The 24,650-nt window shown below is 38.3% G+C and overlaps 1 protein-coding gene and 1 long non-coding RNA gene across 2 annotated transcripts; one reads left to right on the top strand and one right to left on the bottom strand.

Annotated features, from left to right (window-relative positions):
* Positions 1 to 6,061: 6,061 nt before the first annotated feature.
* Positions 6,062 to 7,786, bottom strand: LOC105184611 (myb-like protein V). The gene is made up of 3 exons (XM_025298184.1): positions 7,306 to 7,786; positions 6,819 to 7,113; positions 6,062 to 6,690 (listed from the first exon to the last, which is right to left on the bottom strand). Exons 2-3 carry the CDS (start codon positions 7,108 to 7,110, stop codon positions 6,062 to 6,064), a joined length of 921 nt encoding a protein of 306 aa, XP_025153969.1. The 5' UTR covers positions 7,111 to 7,113; positions 7,306 to 7,786.
* Positions 7,787 to 12,304: 4,518 nt separating this feature from the next.
* Positions 12,305 to 14,001, top strand: LOC112588401 (uncharacterized). The gene is made up of 2 exons (XR_003112832.1): positions 12,305 to 12,404; positions 13,936 to 14,001. It is a non-coding gene; the product is annotated as an uncharacterized LOC112588401 (long non-coding RNA).
* The last annotated feature ends 10,649 nt before the right edge of the window (positions 14,002 to 24,650 follow it).

The following is a 24,650-nucleotide window of genomic DNA, read 5'->3' as shown; positions in this document are numbered from 1 at the left end:
ATAGACATTGATATTAATAAATTGTACGTTATTATCTGCTAATTATTTTCCATTAAAAATATGAGAATACAGAAACAATTTTTAATATTTAAAGATATTAGCTTTGTAAAATTAAAGAAAAAGGAAAAAACTTAAAGGAAAAGGAAAGTAGATAGCACTGTTAACAATGTAGAGCAAGTTAAAATTATCAATATACATATATATGAAAAAGCAACGGTAGGTCTTGTTACACTGCTTCCTTGCCCAAAAATTTCAAAACTTTTTTGTCGAGTTACGAATAACAAAATACGTCTGACGTCATAGATTAAGAAGAATGGTTGCAGTTAGAGAATGCAACTTTGGAGTGATTGATTTTTAGAAAATGGATGTTAGTAGATTTAAAAGTATAATTTCCAAAAGTACAATTGGTAATTATACAGAATACCCTCTCCACCTCCAATATCGATGAAAAAATATTTGGTAATTATTTAGAAGTCTGACAACACCTTGGATTTCGCTCAAACTCACTTATCTTATGTATTTTGACATGTAGAAGCCGAATTTATAAGTTAAAATCGTCGCTCGGCTTTACTTTGCGAAAAATAAATTGTTAAAGATAATTGGTATGATAGGTTAAGAAGCCTGTCATTGCAATGTAAAGTCTGTTTATTATAGTTGCATTTACTGTATTAATGTAGCATAGTGCAGCAACTTCATGAAAATACTTAAATTAAGAATATTTATATAAATAATTTTGGTAATTGTGAAGAATACAGGCCTCCTTATCAATTGCGGTGAAACTTTCCACAATTGTGTATTTTGGTGCGTAGAACGTGATTTGGCAAGAAAAAAGTGTTGCTCTCAAACGGATCAAAAGTTATAAAAATCTGAAAAATAATATGCATAAGGTTAGGAAATCTTTTTCTTCTTCTTCAATAGATGGCTCTGTGCATACAATAGATGCTCCAACGCCACTCACACGTTATAAGTCATAGAGGGAGGGAGTTCACAACGATCGGTTAGTGTTCAGTAGAAACAGTGGTGCGATTCTGTAAAGGCCCATTTATGCTGGCCGTAACCGTATGCCGGTAACTTAACGGCCGTTAACTTATGCCGCTAATTTAGACTTTCTGGTTTATAATGGTTTGCTGTATGCCGTAAATCATAGATAAATTCTAATATAAACTATCGTTTTGAGTTTATTAAAAACTGTCAAACGTGTATTACTTCACTTTTAACTATTTTGATATTCTTTGTATTAATGAAATGGATTCAAATAAGGTAGTTATATGTGCAATGTTTATAACAATCATTGGGTTAACATATTATGCTGCTAATGCAACACCAACTGCTAAAGCACACAGAAAAAAACGTCGTTGGACAGTACGTCCAATAAATAAACAAAGAAGAAACAAAGAACATTTTCATAATTTATTTTATGACATGAAAAGAGTTGATGAAGAACATTTTATAAAATATACGAGAATGTCGTCCGAATGTTTTTATATATTATTAAATCTTATTAAACATAAATTAGTGAAGCGCAGTAACCGACCATCGATAAGTCCTGAACATAGACTTGTTATTACATTATTGTAAGTATACAAATGTTATAAATTATGATAGTTAATTTTTGTTTTATAAATAATAAACGTAGCTGTTAAAATAATAGTATTATATAATAATATTACATAAATTATTATTGCAGTTATCTGGCACAAGGCTGTAACATGCAGGTAGTAGCATGGTCATTTTTAATAGGAAAAATAACTGTGTTTGTAATTGTTCGTGAAACGTGTGAAACCATTTGGGAGGTACTTTCTCCAATTTATTTAAAAACACCAACAATTGACGATTGGCGAAACAAGAGTAAACGTTTTTATGAACAATGGACTTCCCAACTGTTGCTGTTCTATAGATGGAAAGCATATAACCATTCAGGCTCCGAATAAATCTGGAAATGCCTATTTTAATTATAAAAAATCTTTTAGCATCATATTAATGGCTGTTTGTGACGCTGATTATATATTCACTCTCGTCGACATTGGAGCTTTTGGTTCACAAAGTGATGGAGGTGTTTTTAAAGAGTCTACTTTTGTAAAAGCATTAGAATCTGCTATAATAAAGTTACCACCAGATTCGCCATTGCCAAATACAAATAGTATGTTTCCACATTATTTTGTAGGAGATGAAGCCTTCCCATTAAAATCTTATATTCTGAGACCTTACTCTGGAAGGAATTTAGATAATCAAAAACAAATTTTTAATTATCGGTTATCAAGAGCACGACGTACAATTGAAAATGCATTTGGCATTCTATCGTCAAGGTGGCGAATATTGCGAAATAATATTATTGCTGATGTGGAAACTGTAGAGAAAATTGTTGCAGCAACAGTGTGTTTGCATAATTTTTTACGTATTTCTGAAGAACAAGTTCCTGTGCATAATAGAGTATATTGTCCTCCATCTTTTATCGACAAAGTTCATTCTGATGGGAACATTACACCAGGCTTGTTTAGAGAGGATCATGTGAATAGTTTCGAAAGAATTGGATGCTTAGGATCAAATAATGCTTCCAGAATCATGATTAGACTTCGGGACATTATGGCTAACTATCTTTCCAATGAAGGAGCAGTTCCTTGGCAATGGGATTATGTTCTTAGAGGATATAATCCCGAATAAGTATTCTCATATTCTTTTTATTTTTCATAATAAAGTATAAGTATATATATTAAAGTATTTGTTTAAATTATATTGTTTTGGGATATTTTCGTAATAACATTATGCTTATTATTGTAAAATACTTTTGTTCAGCAAGTTTTTTGCAATATTATTGTAACGGCCGAACTCCGCGGTTCGGTCGCTGCTACGCGTTTCGCGCGGATAATGCTCGTCGGAGTCCGGATTCGAGGAGGAGTAAAGCAGCGAGACACTTGATAATGGCAACCGAAATAACTTAGTTTTATTGTATGCTTACTGGGATACAAGAGTTCGACCCCGAAGGCGGTGTCGCGGGTTGCGTCTATAAGGCGCGTCGGTACGGTACGGTGCGGTGCGGTGAGCAGTACAAGCGCTCGTACGGACGGATAGGCCGTGCGGAAGGCGAGGCCTATTGCGCGACGCGTGTAGACGGTAACGACGGTAACGACGCAGTGATCGGTCACGCTTCGCGACGCTGGGCGTCTCGAATAATTATCGCCCAATACTCGCTTCGAAATCGCTCGCGTATAAATAGTCGCCGGACCGGAGATTTCGATTCCCGGTCGAACGCACGCACGCAAGTCGCGGGGTACGCGAAATGATTTCGTCCGTCGGGGCCGAGGACTCTCGACAGAGAAGACGTACGCACCTTCCCTTTTCCCTACGTTCGCGGAGGAAAGCGACCAAGTGCTGCGGACACTCAGCGGAGACGGCGGACGCACCGTCCCGGGTTCTTGGTCGCTAGACGGATCGCCTAAAGGCTGAGTACGCTCAGCGGAGTTCGCCGACGGACGAACCCCTGACTCAAGGCGGCGGGTAAAGGCGAGAGATTGTCGAGTACGCTCGACTGAGCACGCGCACGCACGAGCCCACGAAGACGGGAGACGGCCAAGTATCGAGTACGCTCGATCGAGACTGCGGACGCACAATCCCGTTTGCTTAGTCGCCGGTCGGGTAGTCGGAATACGGAAAGCAGAGCGAAACGGTCCGGATCTTCTAGCTATCGGCATAGAGCGTCTATCTAGAACGGCGGTACGGATCGGTCTGGTGACTAGAAGCTCGATCGCCGCCGTTTTATAGTTGATCGCGCTAGGATTGATATGGCGGCGATCGAGCGGCGCGCCTATCGGCGCGAGGCACGGTGACGGCGCGTGATCGCGGCCGCGCGCGCTAGCGGCAGCGCGTGATAACGGCGGCGCGATCGTTTCTGTACTTTAGGGTGGCGCAAAGCGCCATTCTTCGGCCCGACAGGTGGTCGGTCGGGCCGGTAGTAACGAGGTGCATCTGCGCCTCGTTACATTATATAAAATTGTATGTACAAGTACTCATATGCATGCACACACACACACACACATTACTTTTTTATTTAATCGTTTTGTGCTACGTCAAAATTGCGTTTATGCTGAATAATATTAATGGTAATGCTAATATTAATGCTGAATAATATATATGCTAAATATATTAATACATGATAAATTGGAGATTAATCATAATAATTAATACATTCCAAGAGAGCAAACAATATATTATTTATTTACTCGTTTATACGAAAATAAATTGTTTACAAAGTGTTATTGACTGTTTGCACTTATACTGAAGACTTATTTCTTCTTTTTATTATTATTATTATCACATTGAGTTGTAACCATTAATTATAAGAGCTAATATATTCTAAGGAATAAAAAGCTTTTTTTTCATATAAAAATTAATTGTTCACAAAATATTATATACACTGTTTGCACTTATACTTAAGACTTATTCCTTCTTGTTTCGTATGGAAGAAGCGAATGCGTGAACTCTGTATATAAAAACAAACTCTCGAGATAATCTAAATTTCACGTTTCTGGAAGTTTCTCGAGAGGATGCCTTGATTTGCAAGAAGCTTCCAAATAGTGCTAATATCAACGCTTCGATGTCACATTCCGAGTTGTTGTTGTTCCATTTTTTATGAACAGGTAACAATGTAAACTAGTTGTCCGAGCCTAGCTCGTGTAAATTCGTCAAAACAATACCAATGCTGATTAGAATACTGATTAAAAACTCGAGCACAAGACATTGTTTTCTTTCATGCGACATCGAAGGACGGTCGTATTCGTTACGCTTCAAGTTTGAACGTGAATCCAGATTAAACCAATCCCGCTCGAACACGGTTGGTTTTTCGCGAACTATAAATATTAAGGCTCAGGCGATCCGAAGAGACATCGTCATTCTTTACACAAGTCCGGTACACCGCAGCACTAAGTTAGGTGTCTCCCACTCTCTATACGGATTCTCGCAAGAGACATATCTTTTTTGTTGATTATTAAACGAGCTGTTTTTAAGAAAACAAATCTAGTGATTTGAAACACCTGTATCGTATCCAAACGCATTTTTATCGCAACTCTCTGTCACGTGGGAATCAGCGACATTTTATTGCACGTGTCTAACGTTCACCACTTTGCAACCGATCAACGAAGAGCTTCAGTTTCAACGCAGTGAAGAAGCCCATTACTATCATTACATTCGAGGCAAGAAGGTAACGTCTGATACACTTCTCATTATTATTATCACATTGAGTTGTAACAATTAATCATAAGAACTAATATATTTTGAAAAAGAAAACAATGTATTATGTTTTTATTCTGTCATATGAAAATAAATTGTTCATATAGTGTTATAAACTGTTTGCATTTATACCTCAGTCTTATTCCTTCTTATTATTATTACATTGAGTTGTAACGAACATTTTGTTTGCAGCGAACTTTTAGTAAACTAAATTACAATTGATTTAATAATACTGTAAATTAATAATTAAAATAAACATAATTACAATTAATAATGAATTAAATGAAAAAAACTATTAAACAACGCTACTAGAACTTTTACCACAACCCAATACAACTATATATATATATATATATATATATATATATATATATATACTTGTCGAAATTGGAGCTTTTGGTTCACAAAGTGATGGTGTTTTTAAAGAGTCAACTTTTGAAAGAGCACTGGAATCTGGTATAATAGTTATCACCAGACTCGCCATTGTCGAATACAAATAATGTTTCCACACTATTTTGTAGGAGATAAAGCCATATTCCATTAAAATCTTATATTCTGAGACCTTACCCTAGAAAGAATTTAGACGATCAAAAACAAATTTATAATTGTCGATTATCAAGAGCATAACGTACAATTAAACATGCAAAGCTCCAATGTCGACATATATATTTTTTTATTAATATATATTATTGTGAATCATAATAATATACACTTATATATTACTTTAGTATAAACTATATAAACTATAAAAGTAATAAAATGTAAAACGAAATAGTATTATAAGATGTGAAACAGTATAAAACGTTGTTTTTATACTAATTAGTATAAAGACAAAGTTTTATTCTGTATACCTTGAAATTATTTGCATAATATCAATTTTACAAGATATTAAGTCACTTTTATCGACACTTTTTAAATCTCCGTACAAGGAGTCACAAAAATATTTTAAAGATTCGTCTTCTGCACTTGCGGTATTCTGGTGAGTAACGAAACTTTTAAAAACATCTACGGCATTACCTAATTGTTCTTTAGTGTCCGGAGATTCTTTTTTATTTTGACTTGTAAGTCTCTTTGGTATAGATGTGTTTGATGTAATAAGTTTTTTTGCTGCAGATGCGTTTGGTGTTATGGATTTTTGTAATATAGATGTTTTTGGAGTAACGGGTCTATCTGCTGTAGATGTGTTTGGTGTTATGGGTCTTTGTGATATTGATATTTGTGATGTGACAGGTCTTTCTTCTGTAGATGTGTTTGGTGTTACAGGTCTTTGTGGTATAGATATGTTAGGTCTGTCTGGTGTAGATCTGTTCGGTGTTAATAATCTTTGTGGTGTAGATGTCACAGGCTCTTGCGATATAGGTGTCATCGATTTTGTTTCTTGTCTGAGATATGCTATCGTATTGTCGCTTAAAATATTTGAGAAAGATTGTAAAGATGCCTCCCTGCTAGGTGTGTCAGTGACAATCCCTGCACATGTTGAAAATTAACATAGTTATCAATAAAAAGTATTGTTCATTCAAAGTTTTATAATAATGTGTATAATATTTAACATTAGAAACTATGGGAGTAATAAGAAAGTATAATTTTAGATATACCTGTCTCATCATCTAAATACATGTAGTCAACGTATTGCATAGAGTCATCCTCTGCGATCAGGCTTTTTGCACTGTCTTTATAAAGATCATCAAATTCCTGTGCTTCTGAAGGGGAATTTGATTCGTCTTCCATCGCAATGTTCCCAAATGTTCGTCGTTTTTTCACCACAGAGTGTAAGAATGTTAGATATTTCATTAAGGGCCATGCCGTTTGCATAACTGATCCAGAAAGTATTTTTCTAGCTCTCTCTTTGGAAAATCTGTTACGTAACGACGTCCATCGAGCATTCATTTGCTAAAAGAAAATATATAATTATTAATAAATGGTATTTGACTAAATCTTAACCGAACTGTCTTAAGTAAAGAATTTTATATATATTTAGTTAATACATATATTTTATTTCTTCCATTATAAAATCAAAATGTCTTATCTTAGATATGTTTTATTATATTACTGTATTATAAACTATAACATGTATATACTCACTTGATTTTTGTAATTCTCCACTTATAAATAACCACGAATTGTCTATTACTGTTCGATCTTTATATTTTGGATTTGTCTTATCATATAAATGTGTAAATCTTTCCACTAAAGTTATTAATTTTATGTCATTATTCATTGAATCCATTTCACTCATATTTTCGTACCGCAGCACTTTGCACAAACCAGTATAAAAATGAGGTTATCTTGATTACAACCATAGACTTGTGTACATCAAGTTTGTATTTGTAACCAATCTCCATAGCATTTTCTTTTAAGATCGCTTGCCGTATTCCTTAGAAGTTAAAGTTGAGTTAACTTTACAGTTACGGCTTCAGTCACCAGTATACGGAAATGTATTGTGAACGAAAGCATTGTAATCCCAGTGTTGAACTTTACCGCTTCCGGCATAAGTTAGCGGTTACGGCCAGCATAAATGGGCCTTTAACTCGTTATTGGAGTTAACGACAGTTTCGTTATTGTTGCGCAGCTTTTCTACGGTATACAAAAGCTGCGCAACGATAACGAAAGTGTCGTTAACTCCAATAACGAGTTGCAGAATCGCATCACAGTGGGTGCTTACGATAATGAGAGTGGAGCGAGTGGAACAGAGTAGTCTATGCTCCCATCTATGACAAATGTATTCAATGGCTGATCCTGCTCTACTCCTGCCTGTCTCATACGGTACGAGCCAGGGGGTTCAAACTCCCCGTATTTTTTGGCTCCGGAAGTTCAGTTCAGTGGTTGGTGCTCCAGGCGGCAGCACAGTCGATCCCTCTCTTTTCCTCTCTCTTCCCCTTGTCCATAAGTTAATTTTGACTTGTTTTGCCTTGACCGTTAATGATTAAACAATTCAATACAGCATAGTGCAATTAACGCTAAACGCAAATTTTTCAGTGCTATTAGTGTTTATGTAGTGAATATTCTGTAATATATTATAACGTGTTTTTCTTCATTTTTAGTTCTATAGTAAATTATAGTGTTTAAGTGTATAAGTGATTTATAGTGTTTAAGTGTTTAATTGATAGTGTTTAAGTGATTTATAGTGTTTAATTATTATAGTGTTACGTCCTGGAGGAGGAACGCAACTTGACGCTTGCTTTCGCAAGCTCCGGCGTACTCGCAAATCTGCGGAACAGATCAAGGATCGGAATGACCCCTTTATCTGGCGCAGACGTACGTCGGTGGTCCTTTATTTAGGTCAAGGAACTGAATCCTTTTACCTGGGATAGGACCATGAGCGACAGTTGAGGGAAGGGAGAATTTTTGGTTGAGAATAATTATTTGGAAAAAGTGATTGGTTTGCAATTACAAACAACTTGTTTTATTAGTGATTAGACGGAAGTTCACAATGAAATAAAATTTGTAAGATTTTATAATGTGTCTGTATACATATGTGGTTAACAATCGCGCTCAGAACAATGATTCTCGATTACTCAGAACAATATTCCGTGTTCGTTATGTCCGACTGTGATCGAAAGGATTGGGCCACTGACGTCTGATTTAACAATTAAGGAGGAATGCCAAGGAAGATAGAAAATGGAAGTAAAACGAAAGGATAAGAAAAGAGAGAGAAGAAAAGAAAAAAAAATGAAACGAAAAAGGTCACTCAGGTAAAAGAAAATATAAGTAACTTACTGCTGGACTTCTCTGATTTTAGTAGACAATGAAAGATGTGGTTGCTGCGTCTCTGTGAGGATGGACCCAAGTTGCGCCAAGGACTAGAAACTGGTCTCAGCAGGATCTCTCGCAATGTCTCAAGGGTGCACGAGATCGTTGCACAGAAGAATAGATGACTGAAGAACACTGATCTGACTCACTAGTAGGGTTGGTTATCAAGAAACTCTGAGGGGTGTTGGAGAGAAGGCTCTGTCCTGGCTGCGGGTCGGTCGGGAGGAGAAATAGAAGTGGCATAGCTTTTTTACTTTACCAAAAACGTTACCTCGGTCGAGAGGAGGGGTTTAGGAAGTTGCGTCAGGCTCCAAAGTTTATGTCCAAATATGGGTATAGGATTTTGTTGCAAACTTTTCGGAAGTGGGGTTTTAGTAGGGTTCTTAGATAAATATGATAAAGGATCGGGTATCTATGGCAGTAAAAGATTTCAAGGTTTCGCTAGGGTTAGTCAGAGGTTGTGCGCGATAGGAATTTATGAATAACGTGGGAAACGCGTGAGTTTCCGAAGATCAAAGGCTGGCAACATCATATAACAGCATGAAAGATTGTCTGGTCGGTCCGTCTTCAAAGAAAATTATTGCTCCGAACGGGAAGTTATTTAAGGTTATTTGGAGAGGAGGTATATGGCCAAAATGACTCAACGGATCTTTTCCGACGGAAATAGAGGAAACTCTGGTGATTAACACAGAGAGAAAAGAAAGAGAAATCTGTGTGTGTGACGTCATAGTTCTCGGAGGGTCGCGGAATGTGAACATTTGGTAGTATAATATAAAATGCAATCCGCCCTACTTGACAACAAATTCAAAGTACGCGGAGTCCGCAGGACGTAACAATAGTGTTTAATTATTATTAGTGAATAATAGTGATTGTATTACATAAATATAGTTATTACAATATTTTATATATCCTTATTATATTAGATATTATATTATATATTATTAGTTTATATATTATTTATTATATTAGATATTATAATATATATTAGATTTCAATTTATTATATAATTTATTATAGTTATTAGTTATAGTCATAGTTATAATACAATTAAAATTTTAGCTACATTTATAAAAATATGGTGCATAAATGTTGTGTGTCCAATTGCACATCAAATAAAAATATTGTGCGTCCGCAGTCTCGATCGAGCGTACTCGATACTTGGCCGTCTCCCGTCTTCGTGGGCTCGTGCGTGCGCGTGCTCAGTCGAGCGTACTCGACAGTCTCTCGCCTTTACCCGCCGCCTTGAGTCAGGGGTTCGTCCGTCGGCGAACTCCGCTGAGCGTACTCAGCCTTCAGGCGATCCGTCTAGCGACCAAGAACCCGGGACGGTGTGCCCGCCGTCTCCGCTGAGTGTCCGCAGCACTTGGTCGCTTTCCTCCGCGAACGTAGGGAAAAGGGAAGGTGCGTACGCCTTCTCTGTCGAGAGTCCTCGGTCCCGACGGACAAAATCATTTCGCGTATCCCGCGACTCGCGTGCGTGCGTTTCGACCGAGAATCGAAATCTCCGGTCCGGCGACCATCTATACGCGAGCGATTGCGAGACGAGTATTAGGCGATAATTGTCCGAGATGCCCAGCGTCGCGAAACGAGACCGATCACCGCGCCGTTACCGTCGTTACCGTCTACACGCGTCCGCACGGCCTATCCGTCCGTACGAGCGCTTGTACCGCTCACCGCACCGCACCGTACCGTACCGACGCGCCTTATAGACGCAACCCGCGACACCGCCTTCGGGGCCGAACTCTTGTATCTCAGTAAACATACAATAAAGCTAAGTTATTTCGATTGCCATTGTCAAGTGTCTTGCTGCTTTACTCCTCCTCGAATCCGGACTCCGACGAGCATTATCCGCGCGAAACGCGTAGCGACGACCGAACAGCGGAGTTCGGCCGTTACAAATTTAATTAAATATTGTATTGGGAATTTTGGACAGGGATGACTAAATTTAATATTATTGCAAATACATATTAAATTATGAATAATTTTTGGTTGTACTATTAACTCTTTAATATTATCGAAAAAAACTATATTCTAACTTTTTTTATGTATTCAATAAACTCGTCATTTGGCATTAATAAACTGCCATAGAAGTTTTCTTCAGTAGAATTATATGCTTGAAGAAAACAATAATATGATGTGCTGTCTAAATCAATGTATTGTTTTGCATACGTTAAGCAAACATCACAAGAAATTTGTCCTTAATAATTTTTTCCGAGGTGAATTTTTTGATAAAATCAAATCTGTTTGTGTTTTTTTACTGCGTTCAGGAATAGATAATCCTTCATCTGCAAATAAATTTAAAGCTATATGCAGTTTCATAAAATATTACAATGTGATAAAAGTATTTCCTTTTATAACAATTACCTATTCCTTTCTGCATTTCTGTTGGTACAATATGAAGTACTAGGTTTTACATTATCTAGAATGGCTGATCCTATAAAACAAACATATTACTTTTTACACCATAAATAACAATTGGAATAATGAAACATATGAAAAATATAATGAAAATATATGCACATATGTACGTATATCTATACAAAGAGACAAAAAAGAAGAAAGAACAAAGAGACGGAGGAAAGATAAAATATAATAAAACTAATTTTGGGGTAATATTTTGGTCTTAAATAACTTACCTGCTTCTAATGGTTCTTAGCAATTAGACTGAGACATTGGAGTAGTTTTCCTCTTTTGTATATTACACTCTTTTATAGGAACAGCATACGACTGAAGCCTGTTTCGTAAGTCATTAAGAAACATTTCTTGTGAGAAATGTATAGCACAAACACGATAATTTTTATACAATTCCTTACATGTCTTCTTTATTAAATCCTGACGCCCACAAGCTTCCACCCAAAGTTTACTTCTATAACAATTTTTTTCTTTTAATTTTTATTATTAAATAAGTTGAGACTTTCATATATCTCATATAAAGAACGTATTAAATTCCAAAATAATTAAAACTAATTATTTAAAAGTTGTAAAATCTCTAAATATTTATATCATTGTGTATATCTTTTATAATAAATTCTTGCATAACCTTACTTTTTAATATATAACCATACCTTTTAATATCCTTAGGAAATCGGAAAAAGCTAATTTTATTTTCCGTTCCTCTACAAATATTTTTACATGTAAAAAAAGAACAGGAACTACCACCTCTGGCATTAATTTTATGTGGATAGTACACAAATACACTTAGATTTTTAATTTTTTGCTTTTTCACATATACGTTTCACATATATATTACATGTTTTCATTTATTCACATGTGACTTCGTAATAACAGTCCGCCATATTCTTAGCCGTACAGTCAACGCATGCGCAAAAGAAAATCGGATCTCTAAATCGGTCGTAACTGTATGTAGTTAAACTATGGCGACGAGCGTGCAGACGAGGAAGAGGAGCAGGACCAGCAAGACCCGACATAAGGTATATAGCACTGTTGAATAAACATGCAATATTTACAAGATATTGTGAAAATATAGATGTTGAATATTTCGTAAATATTCTAGTGTCCGACATTTTCAGGCATGGAAAGGGTATGATAAATATCTAAACATGTTTGTCATACGTATATTTATAAAAAGAATTCCGATTTATAAAAGATATATGAACAATATCATAAATATTTTTAGATATTTATCATATTTTTTCCATAGTTGAAAATCTCAGACATTAGAATATTTATCATATATATCCAACATCTATGTTTTTAAAATATCTTGTAAATATTGTGTGATATCTGAACAGTGAGGAGTAATACATCTGCTGGAAATATTTAGCTGAATTTCTCCCTCACATATGACGCAATTTCAATATTATTTCGTTAATGGCTGCGTTCAGCAGAACAAAGTGATCAGTGAGCGCTTAGTGATTATTTTGTCTGTGACTGGAGCATTCTTTTATATTTTTCATAGGCCCAGAAGTATTTGCCAATCAGGAGCGAGAATCACTAGCCGTTCACTGATCATTTTGTTCTTCTGAACGCAGCCAATGTATACAGTTTTCTGTAATACTCAATACATTTCACGGTATGTTGTTTAGTATGTATACAGGGTGTTTGATAGCTGATCATGCAGACGAAAGTTGGAGATAGATTGGGTGTAGCCGAGAAGAAAAGTCATGTACCATAATGTCAAATTGCCAATAGTTATCGAGTTATTAATTAAAACATGTGAGCCAACGAACGTGTAGAGAGCGGAGGGCGACCGCAGTAAGCCCGTAGACATTTGATACAGGCGGAGTCAATGAGTGGCGGTAGGCAAGCGCGCGCGGCGAGGAGCAACGTAAGCGACAAGAAGCGATCGCGCGCAACGAGGAGCGAGCGAGCTTTTTCTTCATAGCTTTTTCCTTATAGCTCGCTCGCTTCTCGTCGTTCGCGCTCGCTCGCTTTTTGTCGCTTGCGCTCGCTCGCTCCTCGTGGTTCGCCTTCGCTCGCTCCTCGTCACGCGCGCTCGCCTCTTGTCGTTTACGTTGCCCCTCGCCACGCGCGTTCGCCTACCGTCACTCGCTGACTCCGCCTGTATCAAATGTCTACGGGCTTACTGCGGCCGCCCTCCGCTCTCTATACGTTCGTTGGCTCACATGTTTTAATTAATAACTCGATAACTATTGGCAATTTGACATTATGGTACATGACTTTTCTTCTCGGCTACACCCAATCTATCTCCAACTTTTGTCTGCATGATCAGCTATCAAACACCCTGTATATTGAATATCACTGAAAAATGCCTACATTCATGAAATAATACAGAAATAGGGTCATGTAAGAGAGAAATGTAGCAAAGCATTTAGCATTTAGCATTTAGCATGCAGCAGGGATTATTCCTCACTGATTGCTGGTAGTAAAGTTATATGTTCTTCAATTTTTCATTTTCGTTCCCTGTATTTTATTTGACCTCATCTATTAATCGCGTCCGTCATATATATTAAAAAATATAAAAAATTTCTAAATTTACAGATGCATGGGACGAGGATGAGGTCGAAGACAACACTCACGGTCGCAGGAGGTCGAGAGAGAGAGAGAGAGAGAGAGAGAGAGAGAGAGAGAGGGAGAGAGGGAGAGAGGGAGAGAGGGAGAGAAGGAGAGAGGGAGAGAAGGAGAGAGGGAGAGAGGGTGAGAGAGGGAGGGAGAGAGAGAGGGAGGGAGGGAGAGAGAGAGAGGGAGGGAGGGAGGGAGAGAGAGAGAGGGGGCAGAGGGAGAGGAGGGTGCAACATGCACGCACACATACACATGCGCGCGCGTGCGCGCACACACACATACATACGCACGCACATACCACACGTTCTCTTCTCGAAGAGAGAGAAGTAAATCGGTACTTTTCAGCGCCTATTTTTAAAACATAACGGGAACACCTCAGTGCAATAAAAGGCATTTTTGAATGCCAATATCTGAATCGGTACTTTTTAGTGCCAACTTAGGCTAATATTACATGTATCGTACGACAAGCTTTTCGGATAGATTGATTGGCGTACGCGGAGCAATCCTAGAAATATTCTGTTTGTTAACTAATCAACGTATTCGAAAAGATTATCGTACGACAAATGTAATATTACCCTTATATTTTAGTGTATTTTCGACATTGTAACAAATTAAAAAAAATTGTTACAATAATAATAATAAATCATTAAGTATAATAAATTTGTAAAATATTAATAAAAATTTATTAACATATTTGATTTTACTTAATAATTAAGTGGGGAATACAGATTCGTGCATAATATATAATTGACAAGCAAATGCATTATCAGAAGTCATTTCCAGCTGTACGTAAACAATGAATGATTCTAATAAATTCATTTGCTTTTGCATTGTACATTATACACTTGGCCAAAATCTGTACTCCTTGCTTTACTTGAACCTAACCTAGCTGGTTGAAGTGGGAGGGGTGTAATAAATGAATATGGCAGAATCCGCTCGATATTTGGCGCCAATTTGCTGTGGAATTTTGTCATTAAGCTTTGCTCGGTATTTGACGTCAACTTGCTGCAAGGTTTTGTCGCCAAGCTTTGCTCGGTATTTGGCGTCAATTTGCTGTAGGGTTTTATCGCCAAGCTTTGCTCGGTATTTGGCGTCATTTGCTGTGGAGTATTGTCGCCAAAGTTTGCTTGGTATTTGGTGACAATTTGGTGTGATGTTTTGTCCGCAAGCCTTGCTGGGACCTTGGCGCCAATTTGCTGTGGAGTTTTGTCAGCCAGTCTTGCTCATTATTTGGCGCCAATTTTCTATATAGTTTTGTCAGCAAGCCTTGCTCATTATTTGGCCCCAATTTGGCATCAGAATATGTATACAAGCTTTGCTAGCAAATTCCGATGCTATTGAGGACACAGATGGCACCGGATTTGACAGCAAATTTTGTACAAGTTTGGTGCCAATTTGGCGACAATTTGCTACAAAATTTTTTGCTGGGATAACACGTCAACCGAGAAGTTTACATGAACGGTCATTATGGAAAGCTTCTGAATGGAGATCATGGCTGATGTGGTATTCTTTAGTATGTTTATATGGTATATTACCAAAAAAATATGTAGCACATCTTGCACAGTTAGTCTGTGCAATTCATATTTTTTTACAAAAATCCATTTCAATCGACATGATACGAAAAGCAAATTTACTGCTAAAAAAATTTGTTATTTTATATCAACAGTATTTTGGAAAACGTGCAATGACGTACAATGTCCATCTCTTACTATATCTTTCAAGCAGTGTAAAAAATTGGGGACCGTTATGGGTAATAAATACATTTCCGTTTGAAAATGAAAATAGATTATTGGTGCAAATGAAAAAATCTCCTACATATATTGCATTGCAAATTTCACGCAGGTTCCTATTGGAACAATCTCTTATAAAATTGTCTAGAAGTATTAAAATTTGTAACGGAGTGCAAAATTTTTGTAATAATACATACAAAAGGAAATTGAAATTTATTTCTAATACACAACGTTATACTTTAATTGGTTCCGGGGAAGAATATATACTTAGCCCACAAGAAGCACAATGTTTTCAATATAAAGTAATAAATTGTAAATCATATACGAAAATGATATATTGATTGATAATGCTTTATTGCTCCCCACTTAGTGGGCTTACACTCCTCCCATACAATTTCTCTCTCTCCGCGCCTTCCAACTTCCTTAACCTATTCTATCGCCATTCTGCCTCCTACCTACACACACACACGCTGCCCTATCCTGGACTTCCGTTTCCGTTTACATTCTCTCTTGTGGGTACCCTACCCTCTTCCCTCTCCCCCACCTTCCCCCTCTCCTTTCCCTTCCCCTTTCCCTTCCCCCTCCCCTTTCCCTCCCATCCTCCCCCTCCCTCCCCCTCATCTCCTCTATCCCCCTCATCCACTCCTCTCCCTCTCCTTCCTCTCCCAACACCCTTCTTACCGCTTCTTGCCAACTTACCCCCTCCCGACTCCATCCCCTTCCACACGTCTCCCATATATGCTCCTGTGTCTCCTCCTCCCCCTCACAAACCCTACATCTCCTTTTCTCTTCCTCCTCCCAATACCTCCCCCCTCTCACCTCACTACCTAATCTGAACCGAATTATTCTCTTCCATCTTTCCCCCGTCAACCCCCTCTCGAGATATTTCGGCACTCCTTCTCCTCTTATCTCCTTATACCATACATTATATCCCGACTCTCTTATCTTCCTCCATCTCTCCTCTCTTTGTCTCTCTCTCTCCCTCTCCTCTACCTCCTTATACTCCATCCCTCCCTCTCCTCCCTCTTCTATCCCCCTCTCCCTCCTGAACTCCTGTCTTTCCCTTTCCCATCTCCCTATTATCTTTCCTCTTCCCCACCTCCCCTTCATTTCTTCCCAGCATTTCCTCGCCATCTCCCCCCCTCCCCTCTTCCAGCCTTTTCTCAAAATTCCATGCTCTTCTGCCTGCTCTTGTCCTCATCATCTCCCTTCCCAGCTCTTCCCTTATCATGTATCCCGGCGTCCTTCGGTCCACTCCCATTGTCCATCTCATATACCTTTCATGCATTTTTCTATCTCTTCTCTCTCTTTCCATCCCCATATTTCCGCTCCATACCCCGCTACTGTCCACACCAATGTATCAAATAGCCATATTCTCTTTTTCCAATCTTTTCCCCATATCCTTTTTCCTATCCCCCATACTTCTCTCATTACCACCGCCGCCTTTTTCCTCCTGTCTCTCAATTGCTCTTCTTGCCCCCATTCCCTTGTATCCAGTATCCTAGGTACTTGAATTTTTTCACCTCCTCCAGCCTCTTTCCCTTCCATAACCATCCTATTTTTTTTTTCCTCCCTCCTCCTTTCCTAAATTCCTCATTACTTTCGTTTTTCCGTATTTAATTCCAAGCCTTTCCTATCCAAGTACCCTTCCAACCTATACAACATACTCCTCATTTCCTGCTCCTCCTCTGCCAGTAGCACCACATCATCCGCGTATGCTAGTGTATATATCTTTCCCTCTCCCAGTCTTACCCCTCCCCATCCTCCCCTCGCCATTTCTTCCTCCATGTCCGCCATCATTATATTAAAAAGAATTGGGCTCAGTGGACACCCTTGCCTGACACCCCTCGCCGTCCAAAACTCCTCTCCTATCTGCCCTCCCACTCTCACCCTACTCTTTGTCTCTCTCAGCATTTCTTCCACCCTTCCCACCAATCCTTCTCTGACCCCTCTTTCTCTCATTGTTCTTATCAACACACTCCTGTCCACCGAGTCGAACGCCGCTCTCAGATCTATGAATACCGCTGTCAACCCTCCCCCTTCCCTCCCTACCTGCCTGTTAATCAGATAATTCAACGCATATATTTGGTCTATTGTTCCCATTCCTTCCCTAAACCCTGCCTGATTCCCCGCCAATAATCTCTTCCCTTCCAGTTCTTCTTTCAATCTTTCCGCTAGCACCTTCGCATAAACTTTGTACAACGACGGCATCAGTGTTACTCCTCTGTACTCCTTCACTGTCTCCCCTTTCCCCTTCTTTATTATTGGCACTACTATTCCCTCCTTCCATCCCTCCGGCCATCCTTCTCCTCTCCACACCCTCCTGCAAATGTCCCCTGCCCACCTCCTCACCTCTTCTCCACCATATTTCCATACCTCATTTGGTATCTCATCCGCCCTCATTGCCTTCCCATCCTTCAATCTCCTTATCACCCCCCTTATTTCCTCCCACTCTATCTCCGCCTCCTCTGCCTCCTCTCCTCCCTCCCTTCCTCCTCTCACCACTCTTCCTTCTACTCCCCCTAATACCCCCATAAAATATTCTTTCCATTCCCTCATTCCTATCTCCCTACTTATTCTTTCCCTTCTTTTTCTTTCCTTATTCACCAGTTCCCACACTTTCCCTTCCGTCTTTGCCTTTTCTATTTCCCTCTCTATCTTCTTCTTCTCTTCTCTCTTTTTTTTCTCGCACAACCTCTTGTAATCTTTCTTTCCCTCCCTATATTCCTCCTCCTTTCCCCCTCCTCTCCTCCATTCCCTTAGCCTCTTTCTCACCTCCCTCTTCTCTCTTCTACATTCTTCGTCCCACCACCCTCTTGTTACGTCCTAGAGGAGGAACGCAACCCTTTCGTTCGCGAGTAAGGCGAACCTCGTTCGTACACGCGTGTCAGTGAACGGGTCAGGGACTCGACGGGTCCCTTTACTCGGGCACCGACGTACGACGAGAGGTCCGTTTTTCGGTTAGGGACGCGAATCCCTTTACCGGGGATAGGACCATGAGTTGACTGTTGGAAGGGTATATGTGATTTTGAAATCAATTGGAAAAAAATGAAATATAAACAGATTTATTAAAATGAGTATAATAACAAAATGAATTACGGCGCGGTTTAATACAATTGATGAATGACTGTGTATGTGTGTGTGTATGAGGAGTGAAAGAAGGAGGAAATAATAAAAAAAAAGGAAGGAATATGAGTAAAGAGCTAGTCGGGTGAGGGGGAGCGTGAGTAGTCGGGAGAATTTAAGGGGGTGGATAATTCAGAAAAAGAGACGGGAGAATACGATATTGAAGGGGTAGAAGGAGTAGAAGCGCGTGTAGGAGACGAGGGAGGACTAATAGGTAGACGTCGGAGTAGAAAAGGGGGTAGGAGTGTCGGGTCTGGGTGAAAATCTGTTTCAAATGAAATATTTATGATGGAACGGAGATATTGCAGTTGGTGTTCGAACTCATATAGATCTCTAGTCTCGTACACCGTCTCAAAGAAATGAAGGACTTGTTGGATGGATACCACAGAATGACAATAATGGCCCACTAAAAATGTATTTCAATAAACGGGTGGAACCAATAAATAAGAGTGTATATAAAAAAAACAGAACTTACTGCTGACTCCTGTTATCCCGGAGGTGAGCAAAAAAAATAAAATTGTAGTTTGATAGCTCCTGCTCGGTAGGTTAGGTTGTGCTCGTCCACTCCCTTCCGTTTGTCCAATTATGACACAAACACTAATATATATTTTTTTTTGATTGTTTTAAATATTTGCACAAATTTAGATATATGAGTTAGAAATATTATCTGAATATTTGAATCTTGAAAACAGAATATTTGAGTGAGAGTGTGACTGCCTTTAGAAGTAGAAGTAGTGTGTCGCGGAGACGGATTACCGCGGTTTTTATAGTGATAATCGGAGGCAGAAGCTATCGGGGTGGATAGAGAGATGGCCTTTGAGGAAGGGGTGGATTGGTCTTAGTGGGAAAAAGTCTGAGCCATTAGCAAAGTTAAAAGACATTGTGGGAGGAGACAGTTAGTTTTTGGAGATATGAATATGGAAGGGCTAAAGGGTGGAGCGTGGGTGTCTCATAGTTTTAAGTGAATATATGATTGGCTGAATGAGTTAAGCGCGACAAGCGTGGAGGTGGTGGATTCTTGAGATAGAGAAATGTATACAAGTGGCCGGCTGGAAAAATCAAAATGCCGTAAATCAAAGGCTGAGATCAGATTTTACGATTATCAGTGAAGTAGGCTTTGTTGGTTGACTGATTGGGCACATATGGTTTTTGATTGGGAAGATGTAAGTTTCAAGTTTTAAAGCAGGAATGCTCTGAGTTGCTTTGTTTCACTGAAGGTTTGTTAGCGCGGAGTTTCAAATTTTTATAGCTGGGACGACGGACACACTTGGCGAACACTATCCAGATATAGATTTTTACAACAGGGCACTGTTTCCTGTTATGGAATTTTCCCGAATCGCCTTTCATTTGGCGCGACGGCTGTTCGCCAGATGGTTCTGTTTCCTAATTTATATTTATATATGTATATATTCCTATTATAGTTATATTAAGAGAATATAAATCCGCGAGAGGAAAGAATTTTTACTAATTAAATCTACAGGACGTAACACTCTTCTATCTCCCTTTTCCTTCTCCCCCTCTCTGTCCCATTTTTTCAACGCTTTCTTTATCCTCTCCTCCCTCTCCTCCATTTCCTCTTTCAACCCTCCACTCCTTCTTTCTTGTTCTCCTATCTCTCTCCTAAACCTCTCTCTTCCTTCCACATCCCATCTACCCCTTTTTATCCCCTCTTCCCTTCCCTCCCTTCCTCCCTTCCTCCCCTCCTCCCTTATCGATACCACCATCGGATGGTGATCCGAATCTATTTCATCTCCTATTTCTAACCTTTCTATCTTCCTCCTCCCTTCTCTATCTGCTATCACGTAATCTATAACCGTATTCCCTCTTCCTCCCGTGTAGGTGAATTCTCCTTCCTCGTCTCCCTTTATATTTCCGTTCAATATTTCCCATCCCCTCTCCTCTGTCACCCTCACCATCTTCCTCCCCTCCTTATTTATTTTCTTGTCTTTTGACTTCCTTCCTCTTTCGCGCTCCCCCTCCCCTCCCTCTCCTCCCCCTCCCTCTTCCCCCGTTCTCGCGTTAAAATCTCCCCCTATTAACGTTCTTCCTCCTTCTCCTTCCTCCATCCATTCTTTCATTCCCCCCATTTTTCGTTCCAGATCTCCACTCCCATGATTCTCCATCTTTTCCCTCCTATTCTCACTACCCCCTTCATTCTGCCCTCCTCCTCCTCCTCTACCACCCTCATTTCCTTTCTTATCCCCATCAACATTCCCCCACATGCCCTCCCTTTTTTATTCTTTCGTCTCGCCAATGGTACCTTCCACATATACTCCCCTGGCAACCTCCCCCTTATCCTCTCCCACCCTTTCCCATCCAACCACGTTTCCATCATCACTACTACTTCCCATTCCTTTAACTTCTGCCAAAACTCCTTGTCCTTATTCGCTATTCCTGCTACATTCCAGAACGCTACTCTCCATCCTCCCTTCTCCCTTTTTTCCCTCTCCTTTTTTCTTTCTTCCTCCTCTCTCCCCTTCTCCTCTCTTCCCCCTCTCCCTTCCATCCCTTTTTCCTCCTCCCTTCCTCCCTCCTCCCCCCCGCTTCCCTTCTCCCCCTCCCTCTTTTGTTCCCTCTCCCCTGTTCTATCCTCCGCTCCTGCTCTCTTTTCTTGTTCCTTCTCTTTTTCTTTTCCGCCCCCCCCCTCTTCATTTCCGTCCTATCCACCTCCCCCTCCTCCCCCATTCCCTTCCCTCCCGCCCCCTTACCCTCACCTCTCCTCCCCCACACCCTCCCTCCTCCATCTTCTCCTCCCCTCCCCTCACTTTGCCTTCCCTTGTCCTTCCCCCTTCCTTTCCCACTTCCTACACTTTTCACACTTCCCCTGCTTCCTGTGCTCCTCAATCTTTCCCTTTCCCCTCTTTCTCCCACTAACCCCCTTAAGTCTCCTTTTCTTCCATCCTCCATCTCCCTTTCTAACCTTTCTCTACCTTTTCTTCTTTACCACTCCCTCTGCTCCCTACCTACTTCCTCCTTTACTCACTTCCCTCTGGCGCTGTTACCTCTCCCGTCACCCACTGTTACCACTCTATCTCCACTCTATTCCTCTATACTCTATGCCCTTCTTCCTGCTTTGTCACCCAACCTTCTTGCTCCTGAATTCCTCTCTGCCCTGTTCCACCTTCCTATCCCTTTCCCTTCCCCTCCCTCTCTCCCCTCCCCTCCTCTCCCGCCCTTTCACCCTCTCACTCACTCTCACACCTACACTCTCTCTTTTTCTCACCAAATTCGCGTTACAATTTCTGGCTACTCACTCGCACGTCACACTCCTACGCTACCGGAAACGGAAGTCCACGAAAATGATATATAATAACATTCGTTTTACGACAAAACGTTATACCAAAGTAAAAAAAAACAAACGATTATGTCGTTGAAATTGAAAATAATTCTTTTGGTATAATTACCAATATTTGCAGCTATAAGCATAATAAAGAAATCAAAATTATAATTTTCATCAAAGAAATAATATTAGATCCTAATCCTTTTATTTTGACAAATGATGTTACGATAACACATATACGAAAGTGCTTGATTAATAAATGTCCTCTACGAGCTATTAATCCTCACTCTTTATTAGGACAATGTATTTTAATAAACATCGATAATATGCACTATATATGTACTATTCCACAAGGTTGTTTCGGTGATTAAATAATATCCGAATAGCACAAATTTCCAAGGGATATTTTAGAACATATAATGTCTTGTGGACATCTTTTGCATATCATTAAAACGCCCTTTGCAAATATGCGCTGTCTAGGTGTACTGTACATATAATCTTTTGACACATTGCGGGTCACTCAGCATGTAAAAAACAGTTTCTTAAACAGGCAACACGTCCACATTTTGTGCATCTATAGTGAAATTATTTCATGCATCTCCGTAAAAATAAAGTTGCGTATTTATATAGACTCCAACTGTTTTGTTCATTTATTAATTGCATGAAATAAATAATCTCCAGTAAAAATGTTAACATATTACATGTTATATATTCTTTGTAATATTATAGAAAACATTAGTAATAAATAAGATTTGTATTTTAAATACAAACACAATTTATAAAATACGATATAAATTTATTTCGAAATATTGGATGTTACAAAACATTCGCATATCCTTTCATGTGCATGTTGAACTTATCCAACTGAGCAAGATGTCCTCTACTATTTTGCAAAATTACAGATAAAATTTTGAGTTATTAATTATTAAAAATGACAATGTTCACAGGTTTCTTTATTTAATAACTTAAACATTTTCATGTTGTTTACAAAATATTTAAGAACTGTTTTGTTCAGAATGACTTAATGTGCAAATATTTGATGACTGTCGTATCTACTAACAGGCTCAAAGTCCAAGATTCAAAGTTCAATATCACTGTATCTGTCGCTAAATACGATAGTTATTTAATATTTGTTAATTTAGTCTTTCTGAACGAAACAGTTCTTTAACCATTTTTTAAATATGCAAATTTTCCACTTATTAATTTCAGAAATCTCTAAACATTGTTATTTTCAATTATTATTAATTTTATAAGTACTTTGCAAAGTGATAGAGAATTTTTTTTCTCAATTTCATGTGTTCTACTCTGTTTCTGTCGCTAATCTACCATCGAATCATGTCAGCAGGTTCTGCCAACAGGACATAAGCTTAATGCGGATGGCTGTTGTTTTGTTGTGGAATGCTAATAACAAATTGTTATCAATCTGGTAGCATATTGCTAACATTTTACTCACTAGTACATATTCATGCAGGAAACTAAAATTAAAATTTTTTTTAAATTTCGAAATGAGTATTGATTATATTTTCGATTTCATTTAACAGGAAATTTATATAATTTCTAAAAAGACGATATTTTACGATTGTTTTTTAGTATTTATTTTAACTATTGCTTCCATTTTACGTGAAAATTAATATGGTAACTTAGTATTTTCTAACATTTGAAATTCATTGAAAATCAGATTTTATAGGAGAAATTACTATGACAAAAAATGTTTGTATTATTCCTACATTTTTCGAAAAAGTGTTGGAAATATGACTTTTTCTGAAAAAGTATTGGAAACATAACTAACATTGAGCGGTCTTCATTATTATATAAAAAAGATAAAATCAGAGAAGACATGTTACATTTTCAAAAAAAGTAGAATTTTATCATAAAAATCATTATTTCTTATAATGTCTGAAATATAATTTCAATTATTACGAAAATCTCTGATTTGTATACAAAATAAAATGATTAAATCAGGTCTATTACATTGAAATAGAATTTCACAATTTTTTGAATATTTTCAGAATTTTACTGAAAAGAAAAGAAGAAATCGGATTTTGTCACAAAAAACTTCGTACTTTCTATGAAAATTCCGCTTTGTAGATAAAGTCATAAATTTTCATTAAAAAATTTTCACCAGGGTTTCTTTTCAAACGTAGAGTATGATTGGTTGTTGCTAATAGTGAAAAGAGGAAAAATTGAAATAAGTTGGATGCTATGACATCTAGTAGAGAACAATATATCTGTTTCGTATGAAGTAAACACTAACCAACATTAACATTAATATTTGTATATAAGTATTAATTTATTAAAAGGTGGAAGTCCAGTGTTAATAATAATCAATTAGTTTATATTATTGATTTGATTGCATTTATCATATAATAATTGACTTTTATGTATAGTTTTATACTCTGTTTTAGAATATAATCTATCGAAGCAAAAAACCCAATATTTTAAATTAAATTTATATACTTACTGTTTTGTTTTATGAGAAATTTCATGCTCGATTTCTGCTAGAACTGCAATAACAGATTCTTTTGATAATCTAAATCGTGCATGAAAATCGACATTAT

This window comes from Harpegnathos saltator, unplaced genomic scaffold (assembly GCF_003227715.2).
Source record: "Harpegnathos saltator strain DR-91 unplaced genomic scaffold, Hsal_v8.6 scaffold21, whole genome shotgun sequence".
In the NCBI taxonomy this organism is placed as follows: Eukaryota; Metazoa; Arthropoda; class Insecta; order Hymenoptera; family Formicidae; genus Harpegnathos; species Harpegnathos saltator.
This window is presented reverse-complemented; position numbering and strand designations above follow the sequence as displayed.